The sequence below is a fragment of the Chiloscyllium plagiosum genome, chromosome 2 (assembly GCF_004010195.1).
Source record: "Chiloscyllium plagiosum isolate BGI_BamShark_2017 chromosome 2, ASM401019v2, whole genome shotgun sequence".
NCBI lineage: Eukaryota > Metazoa > Chordata > Chondrichthyes > Orectolobiformes > Hemiscylliidae > Chiloscyllium > Chiloscyllium plagiosum.
The window spans coordinates 35,046,721-35,068,619 of NC_057711.1; the positions used below are offsets into that span (position 1 = coordinate 35,046,721).

Below are 21,899 nucleotides of genomic sequence, written 5' to 3' on the forward strand. Positions count from 1 at the left end.
ACCAAGGATATGCAGGTCTTTGGACTCCTCCATCGTCAGACCACAACAAAACGACGGTTGGAGGAAGAACGCCTCATCTTCCGGCTAGGAACCCTCCAACCACAAGGGATGAACTCGGATTTCACCAGTTTCCTCATTTCCCCTCCCCCCACCCTGTCTCAGTCAAATCCATCAAATTCAGCACCGCCTTCCTAACCTGCAATCTTCTTCCTGACCTCTCCGCCCCCACCCCAGTCTGACCTATCACCTTCATCTTGACCTCTTTCCACCTATCACATTTCCGACACCCCTCCCCCAAGTCCCTCCTCCCTACCTTTTATCTTAGCTTGCTGGACAAACTTTCCTCATTCCTGAAGAGGGGCTTAGGCCGAAACGTCGATTCTCCTGTTCCCTGGATGCTGCCTGACCTGCTGCGCTTTTCCAGCAACACATTTCCAGCTCAAATAATTAAAGCAACTGGACTTGATGGTAATGTACTGTCATGGATTAATGATTGGCTGACAGACAGAGAGCAGAGTATGAATAAATGGGTCATTCTTATATTGGCAGGTTGTGACTGATGAGGTATCGAAGAATGAAAGCCTGGACCCAAACTGTTCACAAGATGTATTAATGATTTGGATGTGTGGACCATACAAAGTATTCTGCATTTGTGGATGATACATTCCCACTTAGATTTGTATGTTTGGAGGAAAATGTCAAGTGGTGTCATGAGGATTTGAACAGGTTTAGTGAATGGGCTAGATGGAATATAACGTAGGAAAATGTGAGGTTATCCACTTCACACATCCTTTTCTCCTTCCAGAGTATATCTTAAATGATGACAGGTTAGAAAGTGCAGATGTTCTTGTCAATATGTCACTGAAGGCTAACCTGCAACTGCAGAAAGCTATTAGGAAGATTAACAGAATTCCTACAAACAGGAATACTTAAATACGGATATAGTGAAAACTTGCTTTGATGGCAGGACTGTCCTATGAAGAGAGATTGGTTAAACTAGGCCTCTATTCTCTAGTTTTGAAGAATGAGGTAATCTCATTTGAAACCTGCAAAATATTTAAATTGATTGATAGGTTAAATGCAGATAAGATTTTTCCTCTGATTTGGGAAGATAGAACCATGGATCATAATTTAAAAATAAGGAAGATTCCATTTTTAGGACCAAGGTGAGGAGAATTCATTTCCCTCCGAGGATCATGGTTTTTTTGCAATTCTCTGTCCAGAGGGCTGTGGAGGCTTTAAAGTAGAGTAAAGGTTTAAGAGGCTAGTGGAGGTGAAAGGCTTAGAAATGCTCGATCAGCTATGATTGTACGAAATGATGGATCAAGCTCGCTTGGACTCCTTCTATTCCTATGAGGGAAGTATTCAAGATCATGAGGGGTCTGCACAGAGTAGATACGAAGATAATGTCCTTTCTTATGAGAAGATTGAAAAAGAGAAGGCAGTTTATAGAGTAATTGGTAAAAGAAACAAAAGTGACATAAGGTACAAACGTTTTAACCTAGTGAGTGGTTAGAATTGGAATTAGGTTTTTTTTGTCACAAGTACTCCATTTACAAAAGAACAGGAGTACAGTGAAAAGTGTATAATGTCAACAACACATGGCGCCATCTTAGTTACAAACTGTACCTGGGTACAAATTTTAGGTACAAAAAAAGAGAAAATAAAGAAAAAAGTTACACTACATTACAAATATACATTGTGTAAGTTAAGGTAAGAAATAAAGCTAAAAAAATAAATTAAGATATGGAGTGTAGTGGAGACCGGTTTCTTTCAAGTATTGAAAAATTAATTACATTAATAGCTAGTGTAAACATGATGGACCAAATGGCCATCTCCTGTGCTAGGATAATTCTGCAATTCAGGGGCCATGGGTGACTGCAACAAGCAAACATTTTCATGTGACATTCTTTGATCTAACACTTGAGCAGAGTTGTTATCTTGTTCCAAAGTGCCCCTTGGTACAGAACAATAAAATGTTCTATGAATATACTGACGTTCTTCAAATGTTGCAAATGTTTATTTCTGTTTTGTTGTCTCTTGAACCTAGTGTTATATTATGAGATTTTGTTTTATTTCAAGTTTGCATTTTCTTTCTTAATTTACGGGATCAGTGCCACCTTCATAAATCTAATTGTTTTGGTGGGGGAAGATAGAATTTGCTACTTCAATAGATTATTTAGTCTGAGGAGGTGACTGCGTGTTATTTCTGATGACAACATTGCTGCTTTTTCCCAAGGCTCAGAAACACAATTACTCCTCCTCCTGTATCACATGCCTATCTCTGGACCCTTGCTTACAGGCAGTTATCTGGATTCAGTAGAGCAGCGACTCCCTTTGCTGGTTAATGGATAGCTACTTGCTGTCTGCATCCAAATAATGGGCAACATTTCTCTGGTGCTTAGCTATGCAGTCCATTCCAGAGGCATTTGTTGCCTTTGTGTCATTCCTGTAACTTGTGCACAGGTACTGGGGCTAATATTTGTTTCTTTTCAGCAGAGCGTTTGTAAATATGTGTGTGCTCGGAGCTTTTTCTATCTGAATGCTTTTGGTCTGTTTCCTGCCTCTGGCAACATTCCGCCTGCTCAGCACAGAGATCTTTGAACCAATAGCGACTGGGACTTGAGGGGCACTTGAATGCTGACATCTATTTGAATTGACAGCTGTGTGTTGCCTGGATGATCAGAGCATTGGACTTGTTCAGACAAATGTCCAGACAAAGAAGTGAAATGAAGTGAGAGGAATCACAATTTGCAGCCTGAATGTCTCTAAGGTTCTTGCTGGCTTCCTTTGGTATATATCAGATGTGATTCTCTGATCTAATCCTTTTAGATTTGCCACTTGTCCTTTCTTTAAGGGCATTTTATCCTAAACATGTGAAGGATTCAAAAGGTATGAAAGTCTATCATTAAATAATAATGAATTTGGATACTTGTCAGTTGTGAACTGAAAGGGTTATTCCTATCACGTAAATTGCTACTTTTTGAGAGATGTTTTGATAGATGAACATCATCATCCGCTCAGTGGCCATTATGCTGTGTTACTGAGCTGTTCTGACTAGTAAAGTGCCAAGTCAATGCTGATTAATCTTTTTGAATGGTTGTGGAAGCAGCAATGTTGTTTTCAGTGTCTCTGGACTCGGGAGTTTTTTTTTAAATAAATAGCCCATGGCTGCTCTTTTCTCCACCCCTTTTTCTGTGATGCCTACGCGTAATTGATGAAACGGATGCTGTTCTAGTGGTTTAGGAGGAGAAAGGCTCATTGAGAGTTATAGTGCGGCCTCAATTTGTAACTTAAGCTACAAAAGAGCTGTTCATTTCCATGGTATCTCAATGTGAGACAAAATTTGGAGATGCCGTTGTTGGACTGGGGTGTACAAAGTTTAAAAATCATACAACACCAGGTTATCGTCCAACAGGTTTATCCAGAAGCACTAGCTTTCGGAGCACCGCTCCTTCCACAACCACCTGATGAAGGAGCGACGCTGCAAAAACTAGTGCTTCCAATTAAACCTGTTCGACTATAACCCGATGTTGTGATTTTTTTAACTTAAATGTGAGACATCTGAGAGGTTGGAGAAAATTGGGGGTGGGGGCCTGAAATTTTACATGTAGAGGGTTTTTTTTGTGGATTTGTATTTTTTATAGCTGACAGCAAGATAGTAACATTTTTGACGTAAACTTTTCTCCATCCTTAATGACATTGAGTGTCCTCATCATGGTTCCATTGGTGAACATAAAAGTTGTTAAGCATTGAGGGAGTGCTCCTCTGTCAGAAGGGTTTCAGCGGAGACATTAAATTGAGGAGTCATAGAGATGTACAGCATGGAAACAGACCCTTCGGTCCAACTCGTCCATGCCGACCAAATATCCCAACCCAATCTAGTCCCACCTGCCAGTACCCGGCCCATATCCCTCCAAACCCTTCCTATTCATATACCCATTCAGATGTCTTTTAAATGTTGCAATTGTACCAGCCTCCACCACATCCTCTGGCAGCTCATTCCATACATGTGCCACCTGCTGCGTGGAAAAAGTTACCCCTTAGGTCTCTTTAATATCTTTCCCCTCTCCCCTTTAAACCTATGCCCTCTAGTTCTGGACTCCCTCACCCCAGGGACAAAACTTTGTCTATTTACCCCATCCATGCCCCTCATAATTTTATAAACCTCTATAAGGTCACCCCTCAGTCTCCGACACTCCAGGGAAAACAGCCTAAGCCTATTCAGCCTCTTCCTATAGCTCAAATTCTCCAACCCTGGCAACATCCTTGTAAATCTTGTTCTACCTTTTGTTGGATGTCCGTTACATGTGCTTTGCCACCATTTACAAAAGAACTAAGGAATTCTCCATGTCTCTGCATTTATTTTGCGACTGCTTGCAGGATCTTGTGAACAAATTGAATTCCGCAGTCCTGACGTGACAAAAGTAGCTCTGTGTCCAAAAGTCCTTAATTAGTGTAAGGAGAGCTTTGGGATTCCCTGTAGGTATGAAAGAGCTATACAAATACAAGCTTGTTCTTTTGTGACCAAGAACAAAGAATAGTACAGCACAGGATCAGGCCCTTTGGCCCACAGGACTGTGCCAACATATGATGTCTTTCGAAACTAAAGCCCTTTTGCCTCTACGTGGTCTGTAACCCCTCTTCCCTGCTAATACTTTTCTGTCAAGATGCCTCTTAAATGTTGCTATTGTGTCCACCTGCTCCACCACCTCTGGCAGCACATTCCAGGCATTTACCACCATCTGTGTTTTAAAAAAAACACAAAACCTTCTCTCACCACCTTTTTAAACTTACCCCCTTTTTTACCTTAAGCCTACGTCCCCCAGTAAATGACATTTCTATGTCTGGTGGTTTCCACCACCCCTCAATTGCACTGCCTCCAAGCTGACTAACCCCACCCCACACAGCTTGCTTTTAGCTCTTTCCCAAAGTCCACACACAGGTCTGCCTGGGCAGACCCATTGCTTGTGCCTGTTCCTGCCCCACAGAACACATCTCGTCCTATCTTGACTTGTGTCTTTTTTCCTCCCTATGTCCAGTCCCTTCCCACTTACAGGCGCAAGTCCTCTGACACTTGACATCAGTTTCAGAATTTCCAGTTTGCAGTCTCTAGCCTCAATTCCTTTACATGGCAGACGTAAGGACTGCAGATGCTGGAGATCAGAGTCCAGATTAGAGTAGTGCTGGAAAAGCACAGCAGGTCAGCCAGCATCCGAGGATCTGACCCGTCGGCCAGAGGGCCTGTTCCTGTGCTGTACTGTACTTTGTTCTTTGTCACAAAAGAACAAGCTTATATCTGTATAGTTCTTTCATACCTACAGGACATCCCAAAGCTCTCCTTACACTAAGGACTTTTGGACACAATCTTGTCTCAATTCCTTTTACACGTCTATCCCATATCCAGATGGCCTCAGGGCTCTCTGCTTCTTCCTGGGGAAAAAGCCCTGAATCATCCCCCTCCTCCACCCTGCTCCACTTGGCAGAGCTCATGCTTGCCCTGAATAACTTCCATTTTAACTCCTCTCACTTTCTTCAGGTCAGACAGATGGCCATGGATACTCTCACAGGCCCCAATTATGCCGTCTCTTTGTGGGATATGTGGAACATTCCTTGTTCCCATCCAATACTAGCCCCCACCCACAACTCTTTCTCCAGTATATCAGTGGTATTATTAGCGCTGCCTCCCTCTCACGTCCAGAATTGGAAAAGTTTCTCAATTTTGCTTCCAATTTTCACCCTGCCCTCACCTTCACCTGGTCCATCTGACTCCTCCCTTCCCTTCCTTGATATCTCTGTTACCATTTTTGAAGATAGTCTAGCCACCAATATTCACTATACACCCATCAACCCATAAAGTTACCTTGAGTATACATCCTCACCTCCTACTTCCTGTAAAGACCCTATTCCATTCTCCCAGTTCCACCATCTCCATTGCACCTGTCCTGGTGAGGCCGACTTTGACAAGGGGACTTCCTAATGTCCGCCTTCTTCCTCAACCGAAGACTCCTGTAGATGATAGAGCCCTCAACCAGGTCTGACCTATCTCCTGCACTTCAGCCCTCAACCCTTCTTCCCTCTCACAACAGTTGGCCCCCTTGTCCTTGCCTACTATCCCACCAGCACCCACGTCCAGAGGACCATTAGTTGTTTACTTCACCACTCTTTAATATCCAAGGGTCCAAACACATCTTCCATGTTAAGCAGCGTTTTACCTGCACTTCGCTCAATCTAGTCTGCTGCATTCGCTGCTCACAATGCGATCCCCTCTACATTGGGGAAACAAAGCATGAACTGGGTGCATCTGAGCTCCCTGTTCTCTGCCAGTTCAACACACCTTTATGTTCCCCGGCCAACATCTCTGTCTCAGGCTTGATGCAGTACTCCAGTGAAGCACAGCATAAGATGGAAGAACAGCCCCTCATTTTCCGCTTAGGAACTCTACAACCTTCTCGACTCAATGTTGAGTTCAACAATTTCAGGGCTTGAGCACCTTCCCAATGCTTTCCCCTACCCCACACACTAGGCCTTATTATCACATGATCTGCTATTACAAACGACCTATTGATCACCACTAATTGTCCCCTTAGCAGCTATTCATTCTCCTAGGCTGACTGTTATCTACTCCTTTGTCTGTCTACAGCAAGAACAGAAATTACTGGAAAAGCTCAGCAGGTCTGGCAACATCTGTGGAGAGAAACCAGAGTTTCCGATTTCGGGTCCAGTGACCTTTCCTCAGACTCTTTGTCTGTCTAACTGTTCTTATGTCTCTTTGGGCTCTATATCTACCTACCATTTGTGCCTTACCCATGCCCCCCTCACCCTACCTCCTTCATTTTAAAAAAAAAACTTTTTCATAGCTACATCTGTTCTGAAGAAGGGTCACTTGACCAGAAATGTTAATTCTGATTTCTCTCCAAAGATGCAGCCAGACCTGCTGACTTTTTCCAGCAATTTCTGTTTTTGTTAGTAATTGACATTTGTATCCTGGGGAAAAAGACTTTGACTATCCATTCTCTCTCTAGCCTCTCAAGTTTGTAAACATCTATCAGATTGTCCCACATCCATTGATGTCAAGATTGGTGTGGTGCTGGAAAAGCACAGCAGGTTAGGCAGCATCTGAGGGAGCAGGAAAATCGACATTTTGGGCAAAAGCCCTTCATCAGGGATTTTGCTCGAAACGTCGATTTTCCTGCTCCTCGAATGCTGCCTGACCTGCTGTGCTTTTCCAGCACCGCTCTAATCTTGACTCTAATCTCTAGCATCTGCAGTACCCACCTCCGCCACATCCATTAATGTTCAAGTGAAAACAAACTTAAGTTTGTCCAAACTCTGCTCACAGCTAATACCCTCCAAACGAAGCAAAATCCTGGTAAACTGTTTCTGTACCCTCTCCAAAGCTTGCACATCCTTCTTGTAGTGTGGCAACCTAAACTGTAGAAGGGCCTGTGCCCGAAACGTCGAATCTCCTGTTCCCTGGATGCTGCCTGACCTGCTGTGCTGTTCCAGCAATAAAGTTTCAACTTTGATCTCCAGCATCTGCAGACCTCACTTTCTCCAACCTAAACTGTATGCAATATTCCACTTGTGGCCAAGCAAAATTATGTACAGTGGGCAGTCCAGTAACTAAAGAAAAGGGAAAGACCTTGAGGCACATGTCTTTATATTCCCTCAGTGTCCCAAAGCACAGCTCTGCAAAAGATTGAAACTGTCGTTTTATAGGCAAGATCCCCTTAATCTGCAGTGACACTAATGACCAGTTAATCTGTGTTAGGGGTACTGGGTTGACCATTGGGTGAACTCCCTTCTCAAAATACAAATTCAGAATAAAATGCCATGCCGTCCTTCACATCCACATCGTCACCAGCACCTAAAGGTGTGAGAGAGTGAGGAGGACCTGGAGACAGTAGCCGGCAGCCACGAGACTGCATACGAGATAAAACCACAGAAGGAGAGTTGAAAATGTGTTGCTGGAAAAGCGCAGCAAGTCGGGCAGCATCCAGGGAACAGGAGAATCGACGTATCGGGCCTAAGCCCTGAAGAAGGGCTTAGGCCCGAAACGTCGATTCTCCTGTTCCCTGGATGCTGCCTGACCTGCTGCGCTTTTCCAGCAACACATTTTCAGCTCTGATCTCCAGCATCTGCAGACCTCACTTTCTCCTCACAGAAGGAGAGTGTCTCGGTAACATTACCAGAAAGTTATGAATTAGTTGGTTGTTGAGTAGCTGCTGCTAGGGATTGTTTCAACTTGAATTATTTTGAAAAATATAAAATTCTAAACTAGCACAGAGGGAGTAAGAATTTGCAGGAGAGGAGCTGATTTGTCAGTAAAGGTGGAGAAATTTTTACTTGCAATTATATCCATTGTTATTAGTACATGAGCTAGGCTGGAGTGACATGAAGTAACTAAAGATACAGACAATAAGGTAACCTGAGTAAAGGCTAAGATATGGTTGGGCAAGTATGGTGTCCAATCGGAGGTACATAGGGATTCCTGGACACTGCTAATGGTCTAGACAAACCCACGTGTGGAAAGTGTCATGGACTACACAAGCTTGAGCTCCAGGTTACAGAGGTCAAGCAGCAGTTAGAGTCACTGAGATACATACACTAAGCAGAGAACTACATGGATAGCAGGTTCAGAGAGGTGCTCACTCTGCAGGATGGGGGCAGGCAGACAACTAATGCACGAGTTCTCAGAGAGTAATCTCCCGCAGTTGTTAGGATATTGGTGAGGGTGATGGGTCCATGGTGGAATGCAATGAGAGCCAAGCCCATAGCACCAAGCATGGTCTGGCTATATGAGGAAATCAGAGGGACAGGACTGATAGGCGATTCTTTTGTTAGGGGAAACAGGCAGACCTTTCTGTACTCCTGGTGCAATTATCAAGGATGTATCAAAATCGCTGTAGGATCTTTTACAGAGGAGGGTGAACAGCCAGAGGTTGTGGTCCACATTTGTACAAATGATGTCGTTAAGAAGGGGACGTGACCTTGCAATTGGAATTTGGGGAGATGAATAGAAAACTATCAAGCAGAACCTCGGATATAGCAATTCCTGGATTAATATAATGTCTCATTCAAGGGAGATCAGATTTTAGATTCCCAGGACACTTGGACTGGCTCTGGGGCAGATGGCACCAACACAAGCTGAATGACCTGCCTCTGAGCAGAGCCAGTCCTGAGTTTGTTGTGAGGCCCTTTTGCTAGGCCTTTGGGGATGGTTTAAACTAATTCAGTGTCTAGGAATCACCAGGGATTTGGGAATCGAGAGAATTTTAGAGTAATACATTAAAAGTGCTGGGAGAGCAGATAACAATAGAATAATGCACAGTGAGTTGATATAGGGAGTCAGAGTAAGGGACAAAATAATGGAATCCAAATCAGGCTTACACTGCACACTTGTGAATATATGTGAATACATGCAGCACAGTAAGTAATGTTGGAGAGTTACATGCACAGGTTGCCATTGGAATTATGATGCTTTACCACCTGGCTATGGAAGTGGTAAATATTAAGATGTTCAGAAAAGATAGAAAAGGAGAAAAAAGGAAAAAGCTTGATGGTTCTTGATTAAGTAGAGCTTTTCAGTACTGGAGAAAGAGGATGCTTCAGCGGGTTCAAGGAGAGAATTGAGTTGATGAGAGCTAAGGAGTAAGACCGGTGCAATGACATTGGTTGGTGTAATCTATCAACCGCCAACCAATGTCATTGCACCGGTCTTACTCCTTAGCTCTGGGAGGATGGGAAGGATGTAGAAGAACAAACCTGCAAGGAAATTAGAGGTGGAGACATCATCTAGTAGTTATAAAGGGGAATGTTGCTGCTCTCCCGGTCAATATGCAGGTAATTAGTGGAGGGGGCAGCAAAATTCCGAAACTGTATTCACAGAATTTCCGATGGCAATAGAAGTCAAGTCCAAATAACAATCTAACGTGCAGGGTTATGAGAAAAAAGTAGGAGTTTAGTTCAAATGCAAAATGTTCAGAGAGCTGGTGCAGACACATTAACCAGCAGAAAGCTGAGGTAGTCCAGATTCCCTGGATGCCTCTAATGATTGACCACTTCTGACTGGAGTAAGGTTTGGAGTTAACTTCCTGAATTTGGTATGAGTGATTGTGGGGATGTCTTTCAATGGTTTAATGTTTAAGCTTTTTAGTCCCATATATTCTTTACTTTGTCATTGTTTTCTGACACTGTTATCAAATCCTTGAATATGTAAAATAACCACTACCCTTCACAACGTAGCAAGAATCCAGTTTGTGTGTGTATGTTAATTTGTCCAGATGTGCTGATGTGACGTTGTGCTCTGGGTTTTCCATAGGCGAATGCTTTGCTAAAGAGGTTATTCCATAGTATCTAATCAGTTCAGTGTGACTTTAAAGATAGTACATAATGCATCTTCTGACTGGGTTTGTTAAGCAGATAAAGAATGCAGCCTTTTGCTGCATTTCCACAAAACAAAATGCTCGCATTCTGTAGACAAGAGACTTTGACTGCTCTTTACTTAAAAATACTTGCTTATTGCAAATCTGGAGGTGATTGAAAATAGAGAATACTGAAGATCTGCTAGTATCAGCAGAGAGTGAAATGGAGTTAGTGTTTCAGATTAATGACTTTTTCCCAAATATTTCAAAGACCCAGTGACCTGCTTGTGTCTCTACAGATGCTGCAAAATCTTTTGAGTATCTCCAGCATTCTCCTGTCTTACTGCAGATGCTAAAAATCTAAAATAATGCAGTTTTTGCACTATTCATAGGAGTCATTCCGTGAATCTGTAACTACTATAATAAATAAGACCTAATACGGCCCACTTACAATCATATCAATGCCTTTCATGAGACTTCAGATTTATCCTTTTTAGTTTGAATGCAACAGGAGTTGAAATCTTTACTTATTACAATGGGCAATTACAAGGGGAACTTGGACACAAAATTAAAATACATGCCTACACTTGAGTAGTATCGAAAGTAAACAATTAACAAAATGGTGAGAATGCTGCTTTCTGGGAAGTATGTTAACTTCACTTTTTTATTTGAAAAGCTAAATATTGGAAATGCAGATGGACCTTTTTAGCTATAAATCTGATAATTTTCCACTTCTGTAGTTAGTAAGCTTTGTCCTGGCACATTATTTGCCATCCTTATTTTGTTTACTTGGAGGTTCTAAAGAAAATGAAATTACATGCACGAAAGCTAAAACTCCTACAGCTATGTCCTGAAAGACTGAAATCCTGCAGCTACTAGATCCATAAGACCTAGGAGCACAAATTAGGCCATTTGGCCCATCGAGTCTGCTCTGCCATTCAATCATGGCTGATAAGTTTCTCATCTCCATTCTCCTGCTTTCTCCTTGTAACCTTTGATCCCTTTGATACTCAAGAACCTATCTATCTCAGTCTTAAATATACTTACCTTCAAAACAAAATGCAATCTATCGTTCCAGGTTTTTCGCTAGTCAGACAGCTGTTATCCCAGTATAGATAAGAGTTATGCCTGGGGACCCTGTGGACTCCTCATTGTATCACATTTTGAAGAAATTGCCCAGAAAATTTGAATTTTCTCACTGGGTGTCTCTTAAACTCTCCATTTAAATCTGAGACTTTGGGTGGTTCCAATAAAATTAAGTAAAATAATTAAACAAGAAAAGTTAGACAATTAAATGTATTGTCGAACACCTAAATAACTAACAGACCTCAACACTCAAATGGGTGGTGAGGATGACAAAGTCTGAAGAAGGATATGGACAGGTAAGGTGAGTTGACAAAAATTGCAGATGGAATATAATGTAGGGAGACACAAGGTTTTTCACTTTAGCAGGATGTATAGAGGACCTGAAAACCAATTTGATTGGAGAAAGACTGCAGAAAGGTAGAGAACAGTGGGATTTGGGAGTCCTTGTCCATAAATCTCAAAAAGCTTGCACCCTGGTCAGTGGGTAATCAGGAAGGCAATTGGAATATTGGCCTTTGATTTAAAGGGAATGGAGTGTGAAAATAGAGAAGGTTTGCTAAAATTATCCAAGATTTTAGTTGGCCCACAGTTGGAATACTGTGCATAGCTTTGGGCCCCTTATCTGCAGAAACATACACTCGCGTTAGAGGCAGTCTAGAGAAAATTCACTAGGCTGATAACAGATATGGTGGATCAGACCATTGAGGAGACATTGAGTAAATTACGCTTGTACCCTTTGGGATATAGAAGAATGAGCAGTGACCTTATTAAAACATAAGATTCTTGGGATCTTGAAAAGCTAGATGCATAATTTTTGTTTCCCCTGTGGGAGAGTATAGGACCAGAGGATGCAATCTTGGAATAAAGGGTTGCACGTTTACGACAGAGATGAGGAGGAATTTCTTTTGAGGGTTGTGAATCTGTGAAATTCTTTACAGGGGAGGGTTGGCAAGACTGGATCGTTACGGATATTTGAGGCTGAGAATGGCAGATTTTTGATCAGTAAGGGAATCGAGGCATATGGGGGAAAGGCAGAAAAGTGGAGTCGATCATTATCAGATCAGCCATGATCTCATTGAGCCAGCATGCATAGATTATTGAGCAGCTTACTGTTTCAATAGAGTCAAGTGGAGTTATTTCTGAGCAGATGGATACTAGCAGAACAGCAGTGTTGAGTTACATTTCCTTTTGAAGTATTATAAAGTAATTTGACTTTTATGATGAATATATTGGACCTGTAAAGAAATTTCTTCAAATCTTTTCCAAAATGTCAGTGAATGATTTGAAATGAAATGTAATTTAAGAAAGGAAAGTATTTTGCTTGATTTGGCACTGCTCAAACCGAACAGTATTAACAAAAATAGCAAATCGTGCATGGACCGATGAATGAATTAGCAAGAAATGCCATTACAATGGCAACTAAACCTTTCTACAAGAATCTCCTTAAATCCTAACATGAAATGGCTGATGTACTGCAATTTCAATTTGGAGATGCACAGCAAAAGAATTTTCTATTTTAATTGATATTAATTTGATTCCCTTTAGTGGGGATGGCATTCCCTGTGGATTTGCTTGCTGAGTTGGAGCATGAAGACATTGAGCATTCAGCTGAGGAATACATGTCTAATCTTCTGTACGGTGACCCCGAGAAGCTGGAATATTTTACCCTACCCAACAGAAGGAAGGTAGGACGCTCAGCGCATCTACTCCAGGCTTTCTGGTGCGAAACGAAATCATCACACAAATTCTGTGCAGTGAACCCCCACCCGACTATAGCCAAAAGTGCTTACATGATATTATGTAGAACATGGTCTAAATATTATTGTAATGTGACATTTCAATGTACTGCCCTTTTTTTATTATTATTGTGTTTTTAATTTATAGTATGGTTCCATGGCAGCACCGTTAACTAAAAACTTTAAGTAAAAGTATTGCATTGATACAGAAAGCTAGAGCATGTTACTAGTATAATTTAATATGTGACTTTTTTTTTCTGGTAAATCAAACACAGACCACAGAGAGTACCTAGTGCATTAATTTGAAAAGGATCTGTATAAGTAAACGTGATAAATTCCATTTTTCAGTGTGCTGCAATATAACACCCTGAAACTTGCTTTCTCGTGTAGCTTTTACCATTTAGATGTAAACACCACATATTACTTAGAGCAGGCAGCATTCGAGGAGCAGGATTCCTGATGGAGGGTTTATGAACAAAACGTCAACTCTCCTGCTCCTCTGATGCTGCCTGACCTACTTGCTTTTCCAGCACCACACTCTTGACTGATCTCCAGCATCTGCAGTCCTCACTTTCTCCTATATTACTTCGAGCAGTTTCTTTTTGGTTTGTACTGTATTAAATTGTAGTTGGTAACGAATCTACCTTGTAAGGTGGTTTAATAGGAATGTAGGCAATCTGAGTAAGTATTCTGATTCACAGTATGTGTATTCACTGAATACTCCACTCTCAAGGGCATTGCAGCCAATACCTAAACATCCATGTCAAAAATATGGTTTGTTTACTACAGAAAGAAATTCTTTTTTTTTAAAATTCATGTTTATGGACCCTTGTTTCGTATGCAATTTTTAATAGAGATTATTTTAGCAACCCCAATTTTGGTCCAGTGTGGAAGTACGTTTTAATAGTTGCTGCATTAATACATTTGGGAAGGTGGTGGACCAGCAATATAGAACTCCATGTTCGTGGGACATGGGTTTGAATTCCACCATGACAGATGTAAAATTTGAATTTATTAAAATCTAGAATAAAGAGCTGGCTGTATGATGATGATGCAACCACAGTTGATGACTGTAAAAATCCATCTGGTTCACTAATGTCATCTTTGCTTGCATATGACTCCAGACTCGCAGTAATGTGATTGACTCTGACTCTGACTCTGACTCTTAACTGCACTGTGTGGAGAGTGTGTTGCTGGAAAAGCTCAGCATCCGAGAAGCAGGAGAATCGACGTTTTGGGCCAGAGCCCTTCGTCAGGAAAAGGAGCTCTGGCCTGAAACATCGATTTTCCAGCTCCTCGGATGCTGCCTGACCTGCTCTACTTTTCCAACACACTCTCAACTCTGATCTCCAGCATCTGCAGACCTCACTGTCCCTCTTAACTGCACTCTGGCCAGTTAGGAATGGGCAATAAATCCTGGCCCAGCCAGTGAGCCCACGTTCTGTAAACAAGTGCAGTAAAGTTTTAAAAAAAAAATGAACTGGAAATTCCCAGGTTTGATCCCCGATCTTGCATTAGTTGGTCTTGACTAGAGAAAAGGTGTACGTGAGGGAAGAATTGAGCTTGGCTATGATGTTCCTCACTTGTAAGGTACTTGTTTATAACGGTTAGATGGATGAAGCACAGATGATTTCTGTGAAGGTGGTTTGTTCACCTGCCTATGCCAGTTTTGTTCTGTGAAATCACATAAGCACAGTCCTGCAGATGCTATAAATTCAAAAGAAAAGCATGAATAATTGGAATATTCAGGTCTCGCAGCATATGTGGAAAGAGAAACAAAGTTAGCATTTCAAGTCTTAGACATTTCAGCAAAACTGGGAAAAGTTAGATACTTGAGTAAACACATGAAATCGTGGGGGAATAAATTTGCATATAGAAAGCACTTTATATAATCAGACACGTCAAAGTATCTTGCAGTCAATTAATTTTTGTTGAAGTCTAGTCAGTGTTATAATATATGAAACATGGCAACCACTTTGTTTACAGCAAGCTCCTGCAATCAGCAATGGGACAATGAGTATTTCATCTGTTTTTCTGATGTTGGCTGAAGGATAAATATTGGTGAGACACCAGGGATCTCATCTGTACTGTTCTTCAAGTAATAACATGGGAGCTTTTATGTCCAGCAAAGCAGACAGACTTCTTAACGTCTCATTAAAAGATGGCACCTTCAACAGTGAAATACTCTCGCAATGCCAAGAATTTTACCAACTGGCCCAATCGAAAGATATGGTGATGTTCCTGGAGTTTGTTCAGAGCATCATTGATATATTGAAGAAGGCTGAGGACAGAGTGGTCAGAATTGGAGGAACGGGGGAATTATGATGAAGGGCCACCAGAGGCATTTGCCAGCTGAACAAAGGTGTTTCACAAAGTGATTCCCCAGTCAATGTTTGGGCTCCCTTGAGTAAGAGATTGCATTGTGGGTAGTAAATACAGTAGACTACATTTTGAAAGAGGTACAGAGAAATATCTATCATCTAGAAGAAATGTTTAGGGCCTTGGTGAGAAAGGAGGAGGTAAAAGAGTGTCACATCTCCAGTGTTTGCATGGAAATGTGCAATGGAAACAGAAGAGGGTAATGGGTTGATTATCCGAGGAGACCAGAGTATTGAGGAAGTAATTATCCTTTCAGAGTGCTGAAAAGGGAAGGGGTACCATTTTACTCTCTCCTGCCCTCTCTCCTATCCGCCCATTCTGTCAGGGTAGCTTGGTCAGTTGCACTCGTGAGTCCCAAAGTTCCGAGTTCAAATCCCACACCAGGATTTAAGCACGTAGCAGCAGAACTGGGAAAATGGAACAGAGTCCTTTTCCGGACGGAGAGTGTGAGAAAGTGTAGTCAAGCTACTTCTGGAGACTGCGGACTTGTAGGTTAGTAGCCTATCCCCAGAAATCAAGAGATCAAAAGGATAAGACAAGTCACAAGATCACGTGAAGGCAACAGAAAGTAGGAAATTGGAAGTAAAGTTGAAATTTTCCAGTTGAACTGAAAGCCGGAAAGATCTTGCTCAAAACCTGACTCATTACTATCTTTTCCCAGTTTTGATAGAAGGCCACAGATGGGAACATCATGTTATGTTACATTTCGCTACTTGCCCACCAGCTTCATGTTTCCAATGCTTACTACTTCTACTTCAACATATTTACTGCTTTTTTGCTGCTCTTATTATTAACAAATCACTTGCTGTTAGTAAAATTGAGTAGGAAAGAATCTGAGCTGTTGTCAGAGAGAAATGCAAAGAAACAAATGGCTGTGTATTACTTGCTTGGGCAAAGATGTGGAATGAGAAACACTGGTCCCCCCCCTGCTTTTTAAGCCAACCCATACCTGAGTGGATGCAGGTCAGACATTGCTTTTATAGCCCAGCCCATTATATATTCCTTTTTAGTTTCTGCATTTTCCAGGCTGTAATACAAATTCCTAACCTGATCCTAACAAATTCTTATCAGACTTATTCGACTTAAATTCCAATCCTGTCTCCGTGGAAAGTATTCAACAGGAGAAGAAATGGATTCTGATAAACATACTGAATTAGTGAGCAACAACGGTGTGGTGAGAAAAAATAATGCTCATATTTTATTGCTTTTCATGTCAATCCTACTGTTTGGATTATGGATCACACATTCAAGTCACTGATTTTCCACTGATTAATGTATGTTTCTGAAACAGATTCCAGTTAGCCTGTCCTCTGTTGCTTTTGTTCCACTTTATGGTGGCGATACGACTTATAAAGTTCTGGCTCTGTTTGCTCCTGAAAATCAGTTCACAGGTTGGTGCCATATTTTTCGAATGTGAATTACTAGTTAAGAAGGCGTTGACTAATTTTGCACATTGTGTCCATCCTGATCATTAAACTGAGCACATGTTTGTAGTTCAGTATAGTTTGCTAAAAGCATCGATCACTTTGATAATCAAAGAATTTCAATTGTCTTTGCTTACTTCTACAAGTTTCTGAGTTTCCCTCTGTATGTTGTTATTGGGTCTATAGAATGGTTCGGATGTTGGACTAAACTCCTTTTCAGCGAAATGTATCTGAATTGCACCACTTCTGGTAAATGTAGTAAATGGGAAATGGGAACAGTCCTTTTTATTTCCTCAAGTCTGTCATCATTCACAGAGATTAAAGCTGATTTGTGAGTTAACGTCTGCGAGGAAAAGGTGGTTAATTTTAACACTTAGAGCTTAAAAGAATTACCAATCTCGCATCAATTGTTACATTTTAAAAGTATCATCAGCTGCTGTTTACAAAACAGAGTTTTGACTTCTACTATCCGTTTATGTGTAGTGATGTTTCCGGAAATCGCTCCTGAAGAACCTGCCTCGAACATTGCCTGGTCTTTGACTACCTAACCAAAATTTATCTTTTATCCTCGCTTTGCCATTATCCTTAATATTTGAAAAACTTAGCTTTGAATTGGCTCTTTAAACTTCTAAATTCTGGACAACACAATTCCAGTTTGTGTAATTCCCTCCTTGTAAATGAATTCTTGGAGTTTAAATATTGCTCTGTTAAATCTATGCTGCATTCTTACCATAAGCTAATGATATGACTGTCTACCCCATCATCTATGAGCTAAGACTTTACTGAATTATTAATCATGTGTCCTTGCTTTCCAAATTCCTTTGCATTGTGTGTGTGTGTAGAGGAAGGTTGTGATGAAGCTGAACATCTACCTCTTGTTTTCCTTTTCAAGCTGTGGCATTATACCTTCTGGATAGATGGTGGGCAACTGATGACATCATCAAAACAGCTGAGTCCTCCCGTCAGGGGCCCCAGCAGGTGAATTAACATTTTCACTCTTCATTTTTAAATATAAACATAACGGTATAAGATTATGTTTTGGAACTATCTCATTTAGAATGATATGGAGACATGAAGGGGGTACTGTGACCTGTCCTGAATACTGCCTGACAACAAGGTGGTTCAATGTTAAAGTGGGATCCAGGAGCCTTCTTGGGTAGAGGGTATAAAATGTTCATCATCACTGTGTACAGTGGCAAAAACTTCTGTGATGACTCATGGGTAAATAGTTAAGTTCTAATCATGGAAACATAGAATATAATAGCAGGAGTAGGCCATTTGGCCCTTTGAGCCTGTTCCACCACTTAATATGATATTGGCTGATCATCCAGCTTTTAATGTTTTGTGGCCTGAGCAGCTTCCTGTAGCAGGGAATTCCACAGGCTCAGCACACTCTGGATGAAGATAGTTCTCCTCATCTCAGTTCTAAAAAGCCTTCCCCTTATCCTTCACCTATAATCCCTGTTGTCTGGTCATCCAGATCATCCTCCAGAATCTACTCTGTCTAAACCTGTTAGAATTTCAGAGGTTTCTATGAGAGTCTATTTCTAAGAGGTCCTCCCTTACTCTTCTAAACTCCCATGAATATCGTCTTAACCATTCCAGACCCTTCCCAGTTGGTCGGTCCTGCCATCTCAGGAATCAGTCTGGTACACCTTTGTTACACTCCCTCCATAGCTTGAACTTCTTTCTGCAGATGAGGAGACCAAAACTGCACATAATACTCGAGGCATGGTCTTACCAATACCCTGTACAATTGCAGCAAGACATCTCTGCTTTTCTACTTTTAAGGTGGTGCTAGGCATGTAAAGTTTTATAAACTGTTATTACTTTAAACTGTCTGTTTAATTCCAAGATAGAATGGAGTTGGGGAGAGATCTCGAGCACCACAGATTAGCATTTCTAGCCAGATGCAAGGTGCATATGATTTGTGCAACCATGAAAATGGGCAATGAAAGGCAAGAGTCTACAATGAGTCATTGCTGTATCAGATTGCAGTTTTAGTTTTTCCTCAAACTCAGATAAAGGAACTTTCAAGAATCTGAGAGAGAGAGAAAGCAATGGGTTTGAGGCAGCCAGTCCTACTTCTGAAACTGAGAACATGCTGTCTTTAATTTTCACCACATAAGGTGGATAGGACCTTTTGCTAAAATTTGAAGAGATCAAATTTATGCAGATTGAGGTGAAGATTTGCCTCTCATTGGTTAGAGAGAGAAATCTTCAGAGTAACCTTTACTGTAAAATTCAATTGGGGATTGGAAGTTAGCTAGCTGAGAAAGGGAAAATGAAACCGGCTGATGGGAACTGAGAATAGCTATGGATTGATTCCAACAGTAATAAGTGCCCACTTGAGGACAGATTAAAGTCTAACCATGGTGTAGGAGTTTTGGTTAGTGTAAAAGTTTAAAAAGAATCTCAGAATTGTTACCGTGCAGAAGGAGGCCATTCAGCCCAGTGTGCATGCACCAGCTCTGAATACTGTATTTTAAACCAGTACCAATCTCATAGTTTTTCCTTGTAACCCTTGCACATGTTTTATATTTAAATAATCATCTGATACCCATTTAGATGGCTCAATTGAACCTCCTTCCACCACACATTCAGGCAATTCATTCCAGACTCTAACAAGTCACTTTGTGAAAAAGCTTTTTATTACTTCACACCTGCTTCTTTTACAAAACACTTTTTAACTCAGCCGTCAGGATCTTGATCCATTGAAGAGGAAGACTTTCTTTCTATCCACTCTGTCCTGACCCCTCATGATTTTGAACACCTCTATTAAATCTCATTTTAGCCATCCCCTCTCCAAAAACGTACAGTCCCTATTTGTCCAATCTTCCTTTGTCCCTGCGGCCATTCCTGCAAACCTCTTTTTGTATATCCTTCCTAAAATGTGGTGCCCATAATTATACATCATACTCCCAGCTGAGGCCTAACTAATATCTTGTATAAGTTCATCATATACCCCCTGCTTTTGTACTCTGTGCCCCTATTTTTGAATACTGTGCACTTTAATAACAGCTCCTTCTCCCTGACCCGTCATCTTTTAATGACTTCTGTTCAAATACATCCAGGTCTCTCTGCTCCTGACACTTTCAAATAGTACCCATGATTTTATACTGTCACTCCATGTTCTTTGCACCGAAGTGTATCTGCCATCTATCCACCCTCTCCATCAACGTGTCAATGTCTTTTTGAAGTTTTACACTCAATGTACAGTTCTCCCAAATTTTTATGCTGTCTGCAAACTTTGAAATTGTCCCTGTACTCCAATAAATGGATCATTGTTTTTCCTTATAAATAAAAGATCCCAATATTAAGCCTTTTGATACTCCACTGCAGACTTCCTGTAGCCTCAAAAATATTACTTTGTTTCCTTCCCTCAGTCAATTTTCTATCTATGTTGCTTCTGTTCTTTTTATTCTATAATTTTGCTCATAAGTCTGTTGTGTAGCATTATAATGACCAGCTTTTGGCATTCCATGTACATCATAACAACAGCATTTTCCTCATTAACCTTCTCTATTAGCTCTTCAAGAAACCTCCCAAGATATGTAGACATGATCTTTCCCTTTGTGTTGACTCTTCCAAATCAAACTGTGTTTTTCCATGTGACTATTCGTTCTGTCCCACATCATTGTTTTGAGAAGTCTCCCTGCCACTGAAGTTAAACTGACTGGTCCAGCAATTGCACACCAATCCTGTTGGACCAATCTTTTATATTCTTTTTGAACAAGGGCACAATATTTGCAATTCTGAATTACTCTGGCACCATCCTCCTGGACGTTTGAAAGATTAATATCAGTGCATATTCAATTTTCACACCCCTGTCATCCTTCAATACTCTTGAAGCACTTATTCCAGTCCTGATGCCTTATCAACTTTAAGTACTGTTGCAGCTTACTTAATACGTTCTCCTTACCAATTTTAAACCCTTCCAATAACTGAGTTTCTTGCTCTGTCACTGGATCTGTGCAGCTGCCTCCTAGGTAAAGACAAATGCGCAGTATTCAATTAACAGTATTTCAAAGTGTAACTTCTCTTTTTAGTTCCAAATTGACCCTACTTCTTTTACAACCATTTTGTACTCATGATATGCTTATAAATTAATTTAGGATTTCCTTTTATGTTTGCTGCCAGTCTTTTTTCATAAACATCTTTCATTTCTCCTGTTTGCCTTTCCAACGCTTCCTTAACTGGAATGCTTTCACTGATCTGTAGGTGGTACAAGGTGGCTGGTTCATACTGATCAGGATCTTCTTATTAGTTATTAACCACAATTTAGAGCAGGAAACTTGAACCTGGTTTTCTTTTAGGTTCAAAGTCGCTTTTACTGCAGAGAACATGGAGAGCTCCTGAGCTGATGGGAGATCTAATAGCTTCTCACTATCTTGTTCACAACCCAAAACTGTTCAGCTACCTGGGAACCGATCACCTAGTTGTTAGTAGCAGAAGGCCTTTGTCGTCTATATCTAACTGGTCACTAGTCCACAGAGAAATCAGCAACATGTTCCTGGATGAATTTCCATTCATACATACACTTGACTCTAACTTATCTGCACCTTCTCCTACTACTGCTTCAACTGGCAGTGATGTGTTTAGCTCATTTGGCTGGATGGCTGGTTTGGGGTGCAGAGCATTGCCAACAGCATGGGTGCATTTTCCATATAGGTTGAGGTTAGCATGGAGGATTCTTCTTCCTCTCAACCACTCCCCTCGTGGTGACCCTCAGGTTAAACCATCACCCTTTCTTTCTCGTTCTTCCTTCTTTTCTCTTTTTTTCTCCATTTTTTTTCTCCTTTTTTCTCTTTTTCTTTTTTCTCTTTTTCTCTCCTTTCTCTCCTTTTTTCTGTTTTTTTTCTCTCTCTTTCTCTCTTTCTCTCTTTCTCTCTTTCTCTCTTTCTCTC

At 41.0% G+C, this 21,899-nt stretch overlaps 1 protein-coding gene across 3 annotated transcripts in view; it reads left to right on the top strand.

Annotated features, from left to right (window-relative positions):
* Nucleotides 1–21,899, top strand: part of LOC122558645 (soluble lamin-associated protein of 75 kDa-like) — a 108,859-nt gene that overhangs the window by 30,349 nt on the left and 56,611 nt on the right. For all 3 annotated transcript variants that reach the window (XM_043707446.1, XM_043707458.1, XM_043707454.1), the window contains exons 2-4: nt 12,999–13,138; nt 16,860–16,959; nt 17,885–17,970. In XM_043707446.1, coding sequence (XP_043563381.1) covers nt 13,004–13,138; nt 16,860–16,959; nt 17,885–17,970 — 321 coding nt within the window. In that variant the 5' untranslated portion in view covers nt 12,999–13,003. The remainder of the gene's footprint in view (nt 1–12,998; nt 13,139–16,859; nt 16,960–17,884; nt 17,971–21,899) is intronic.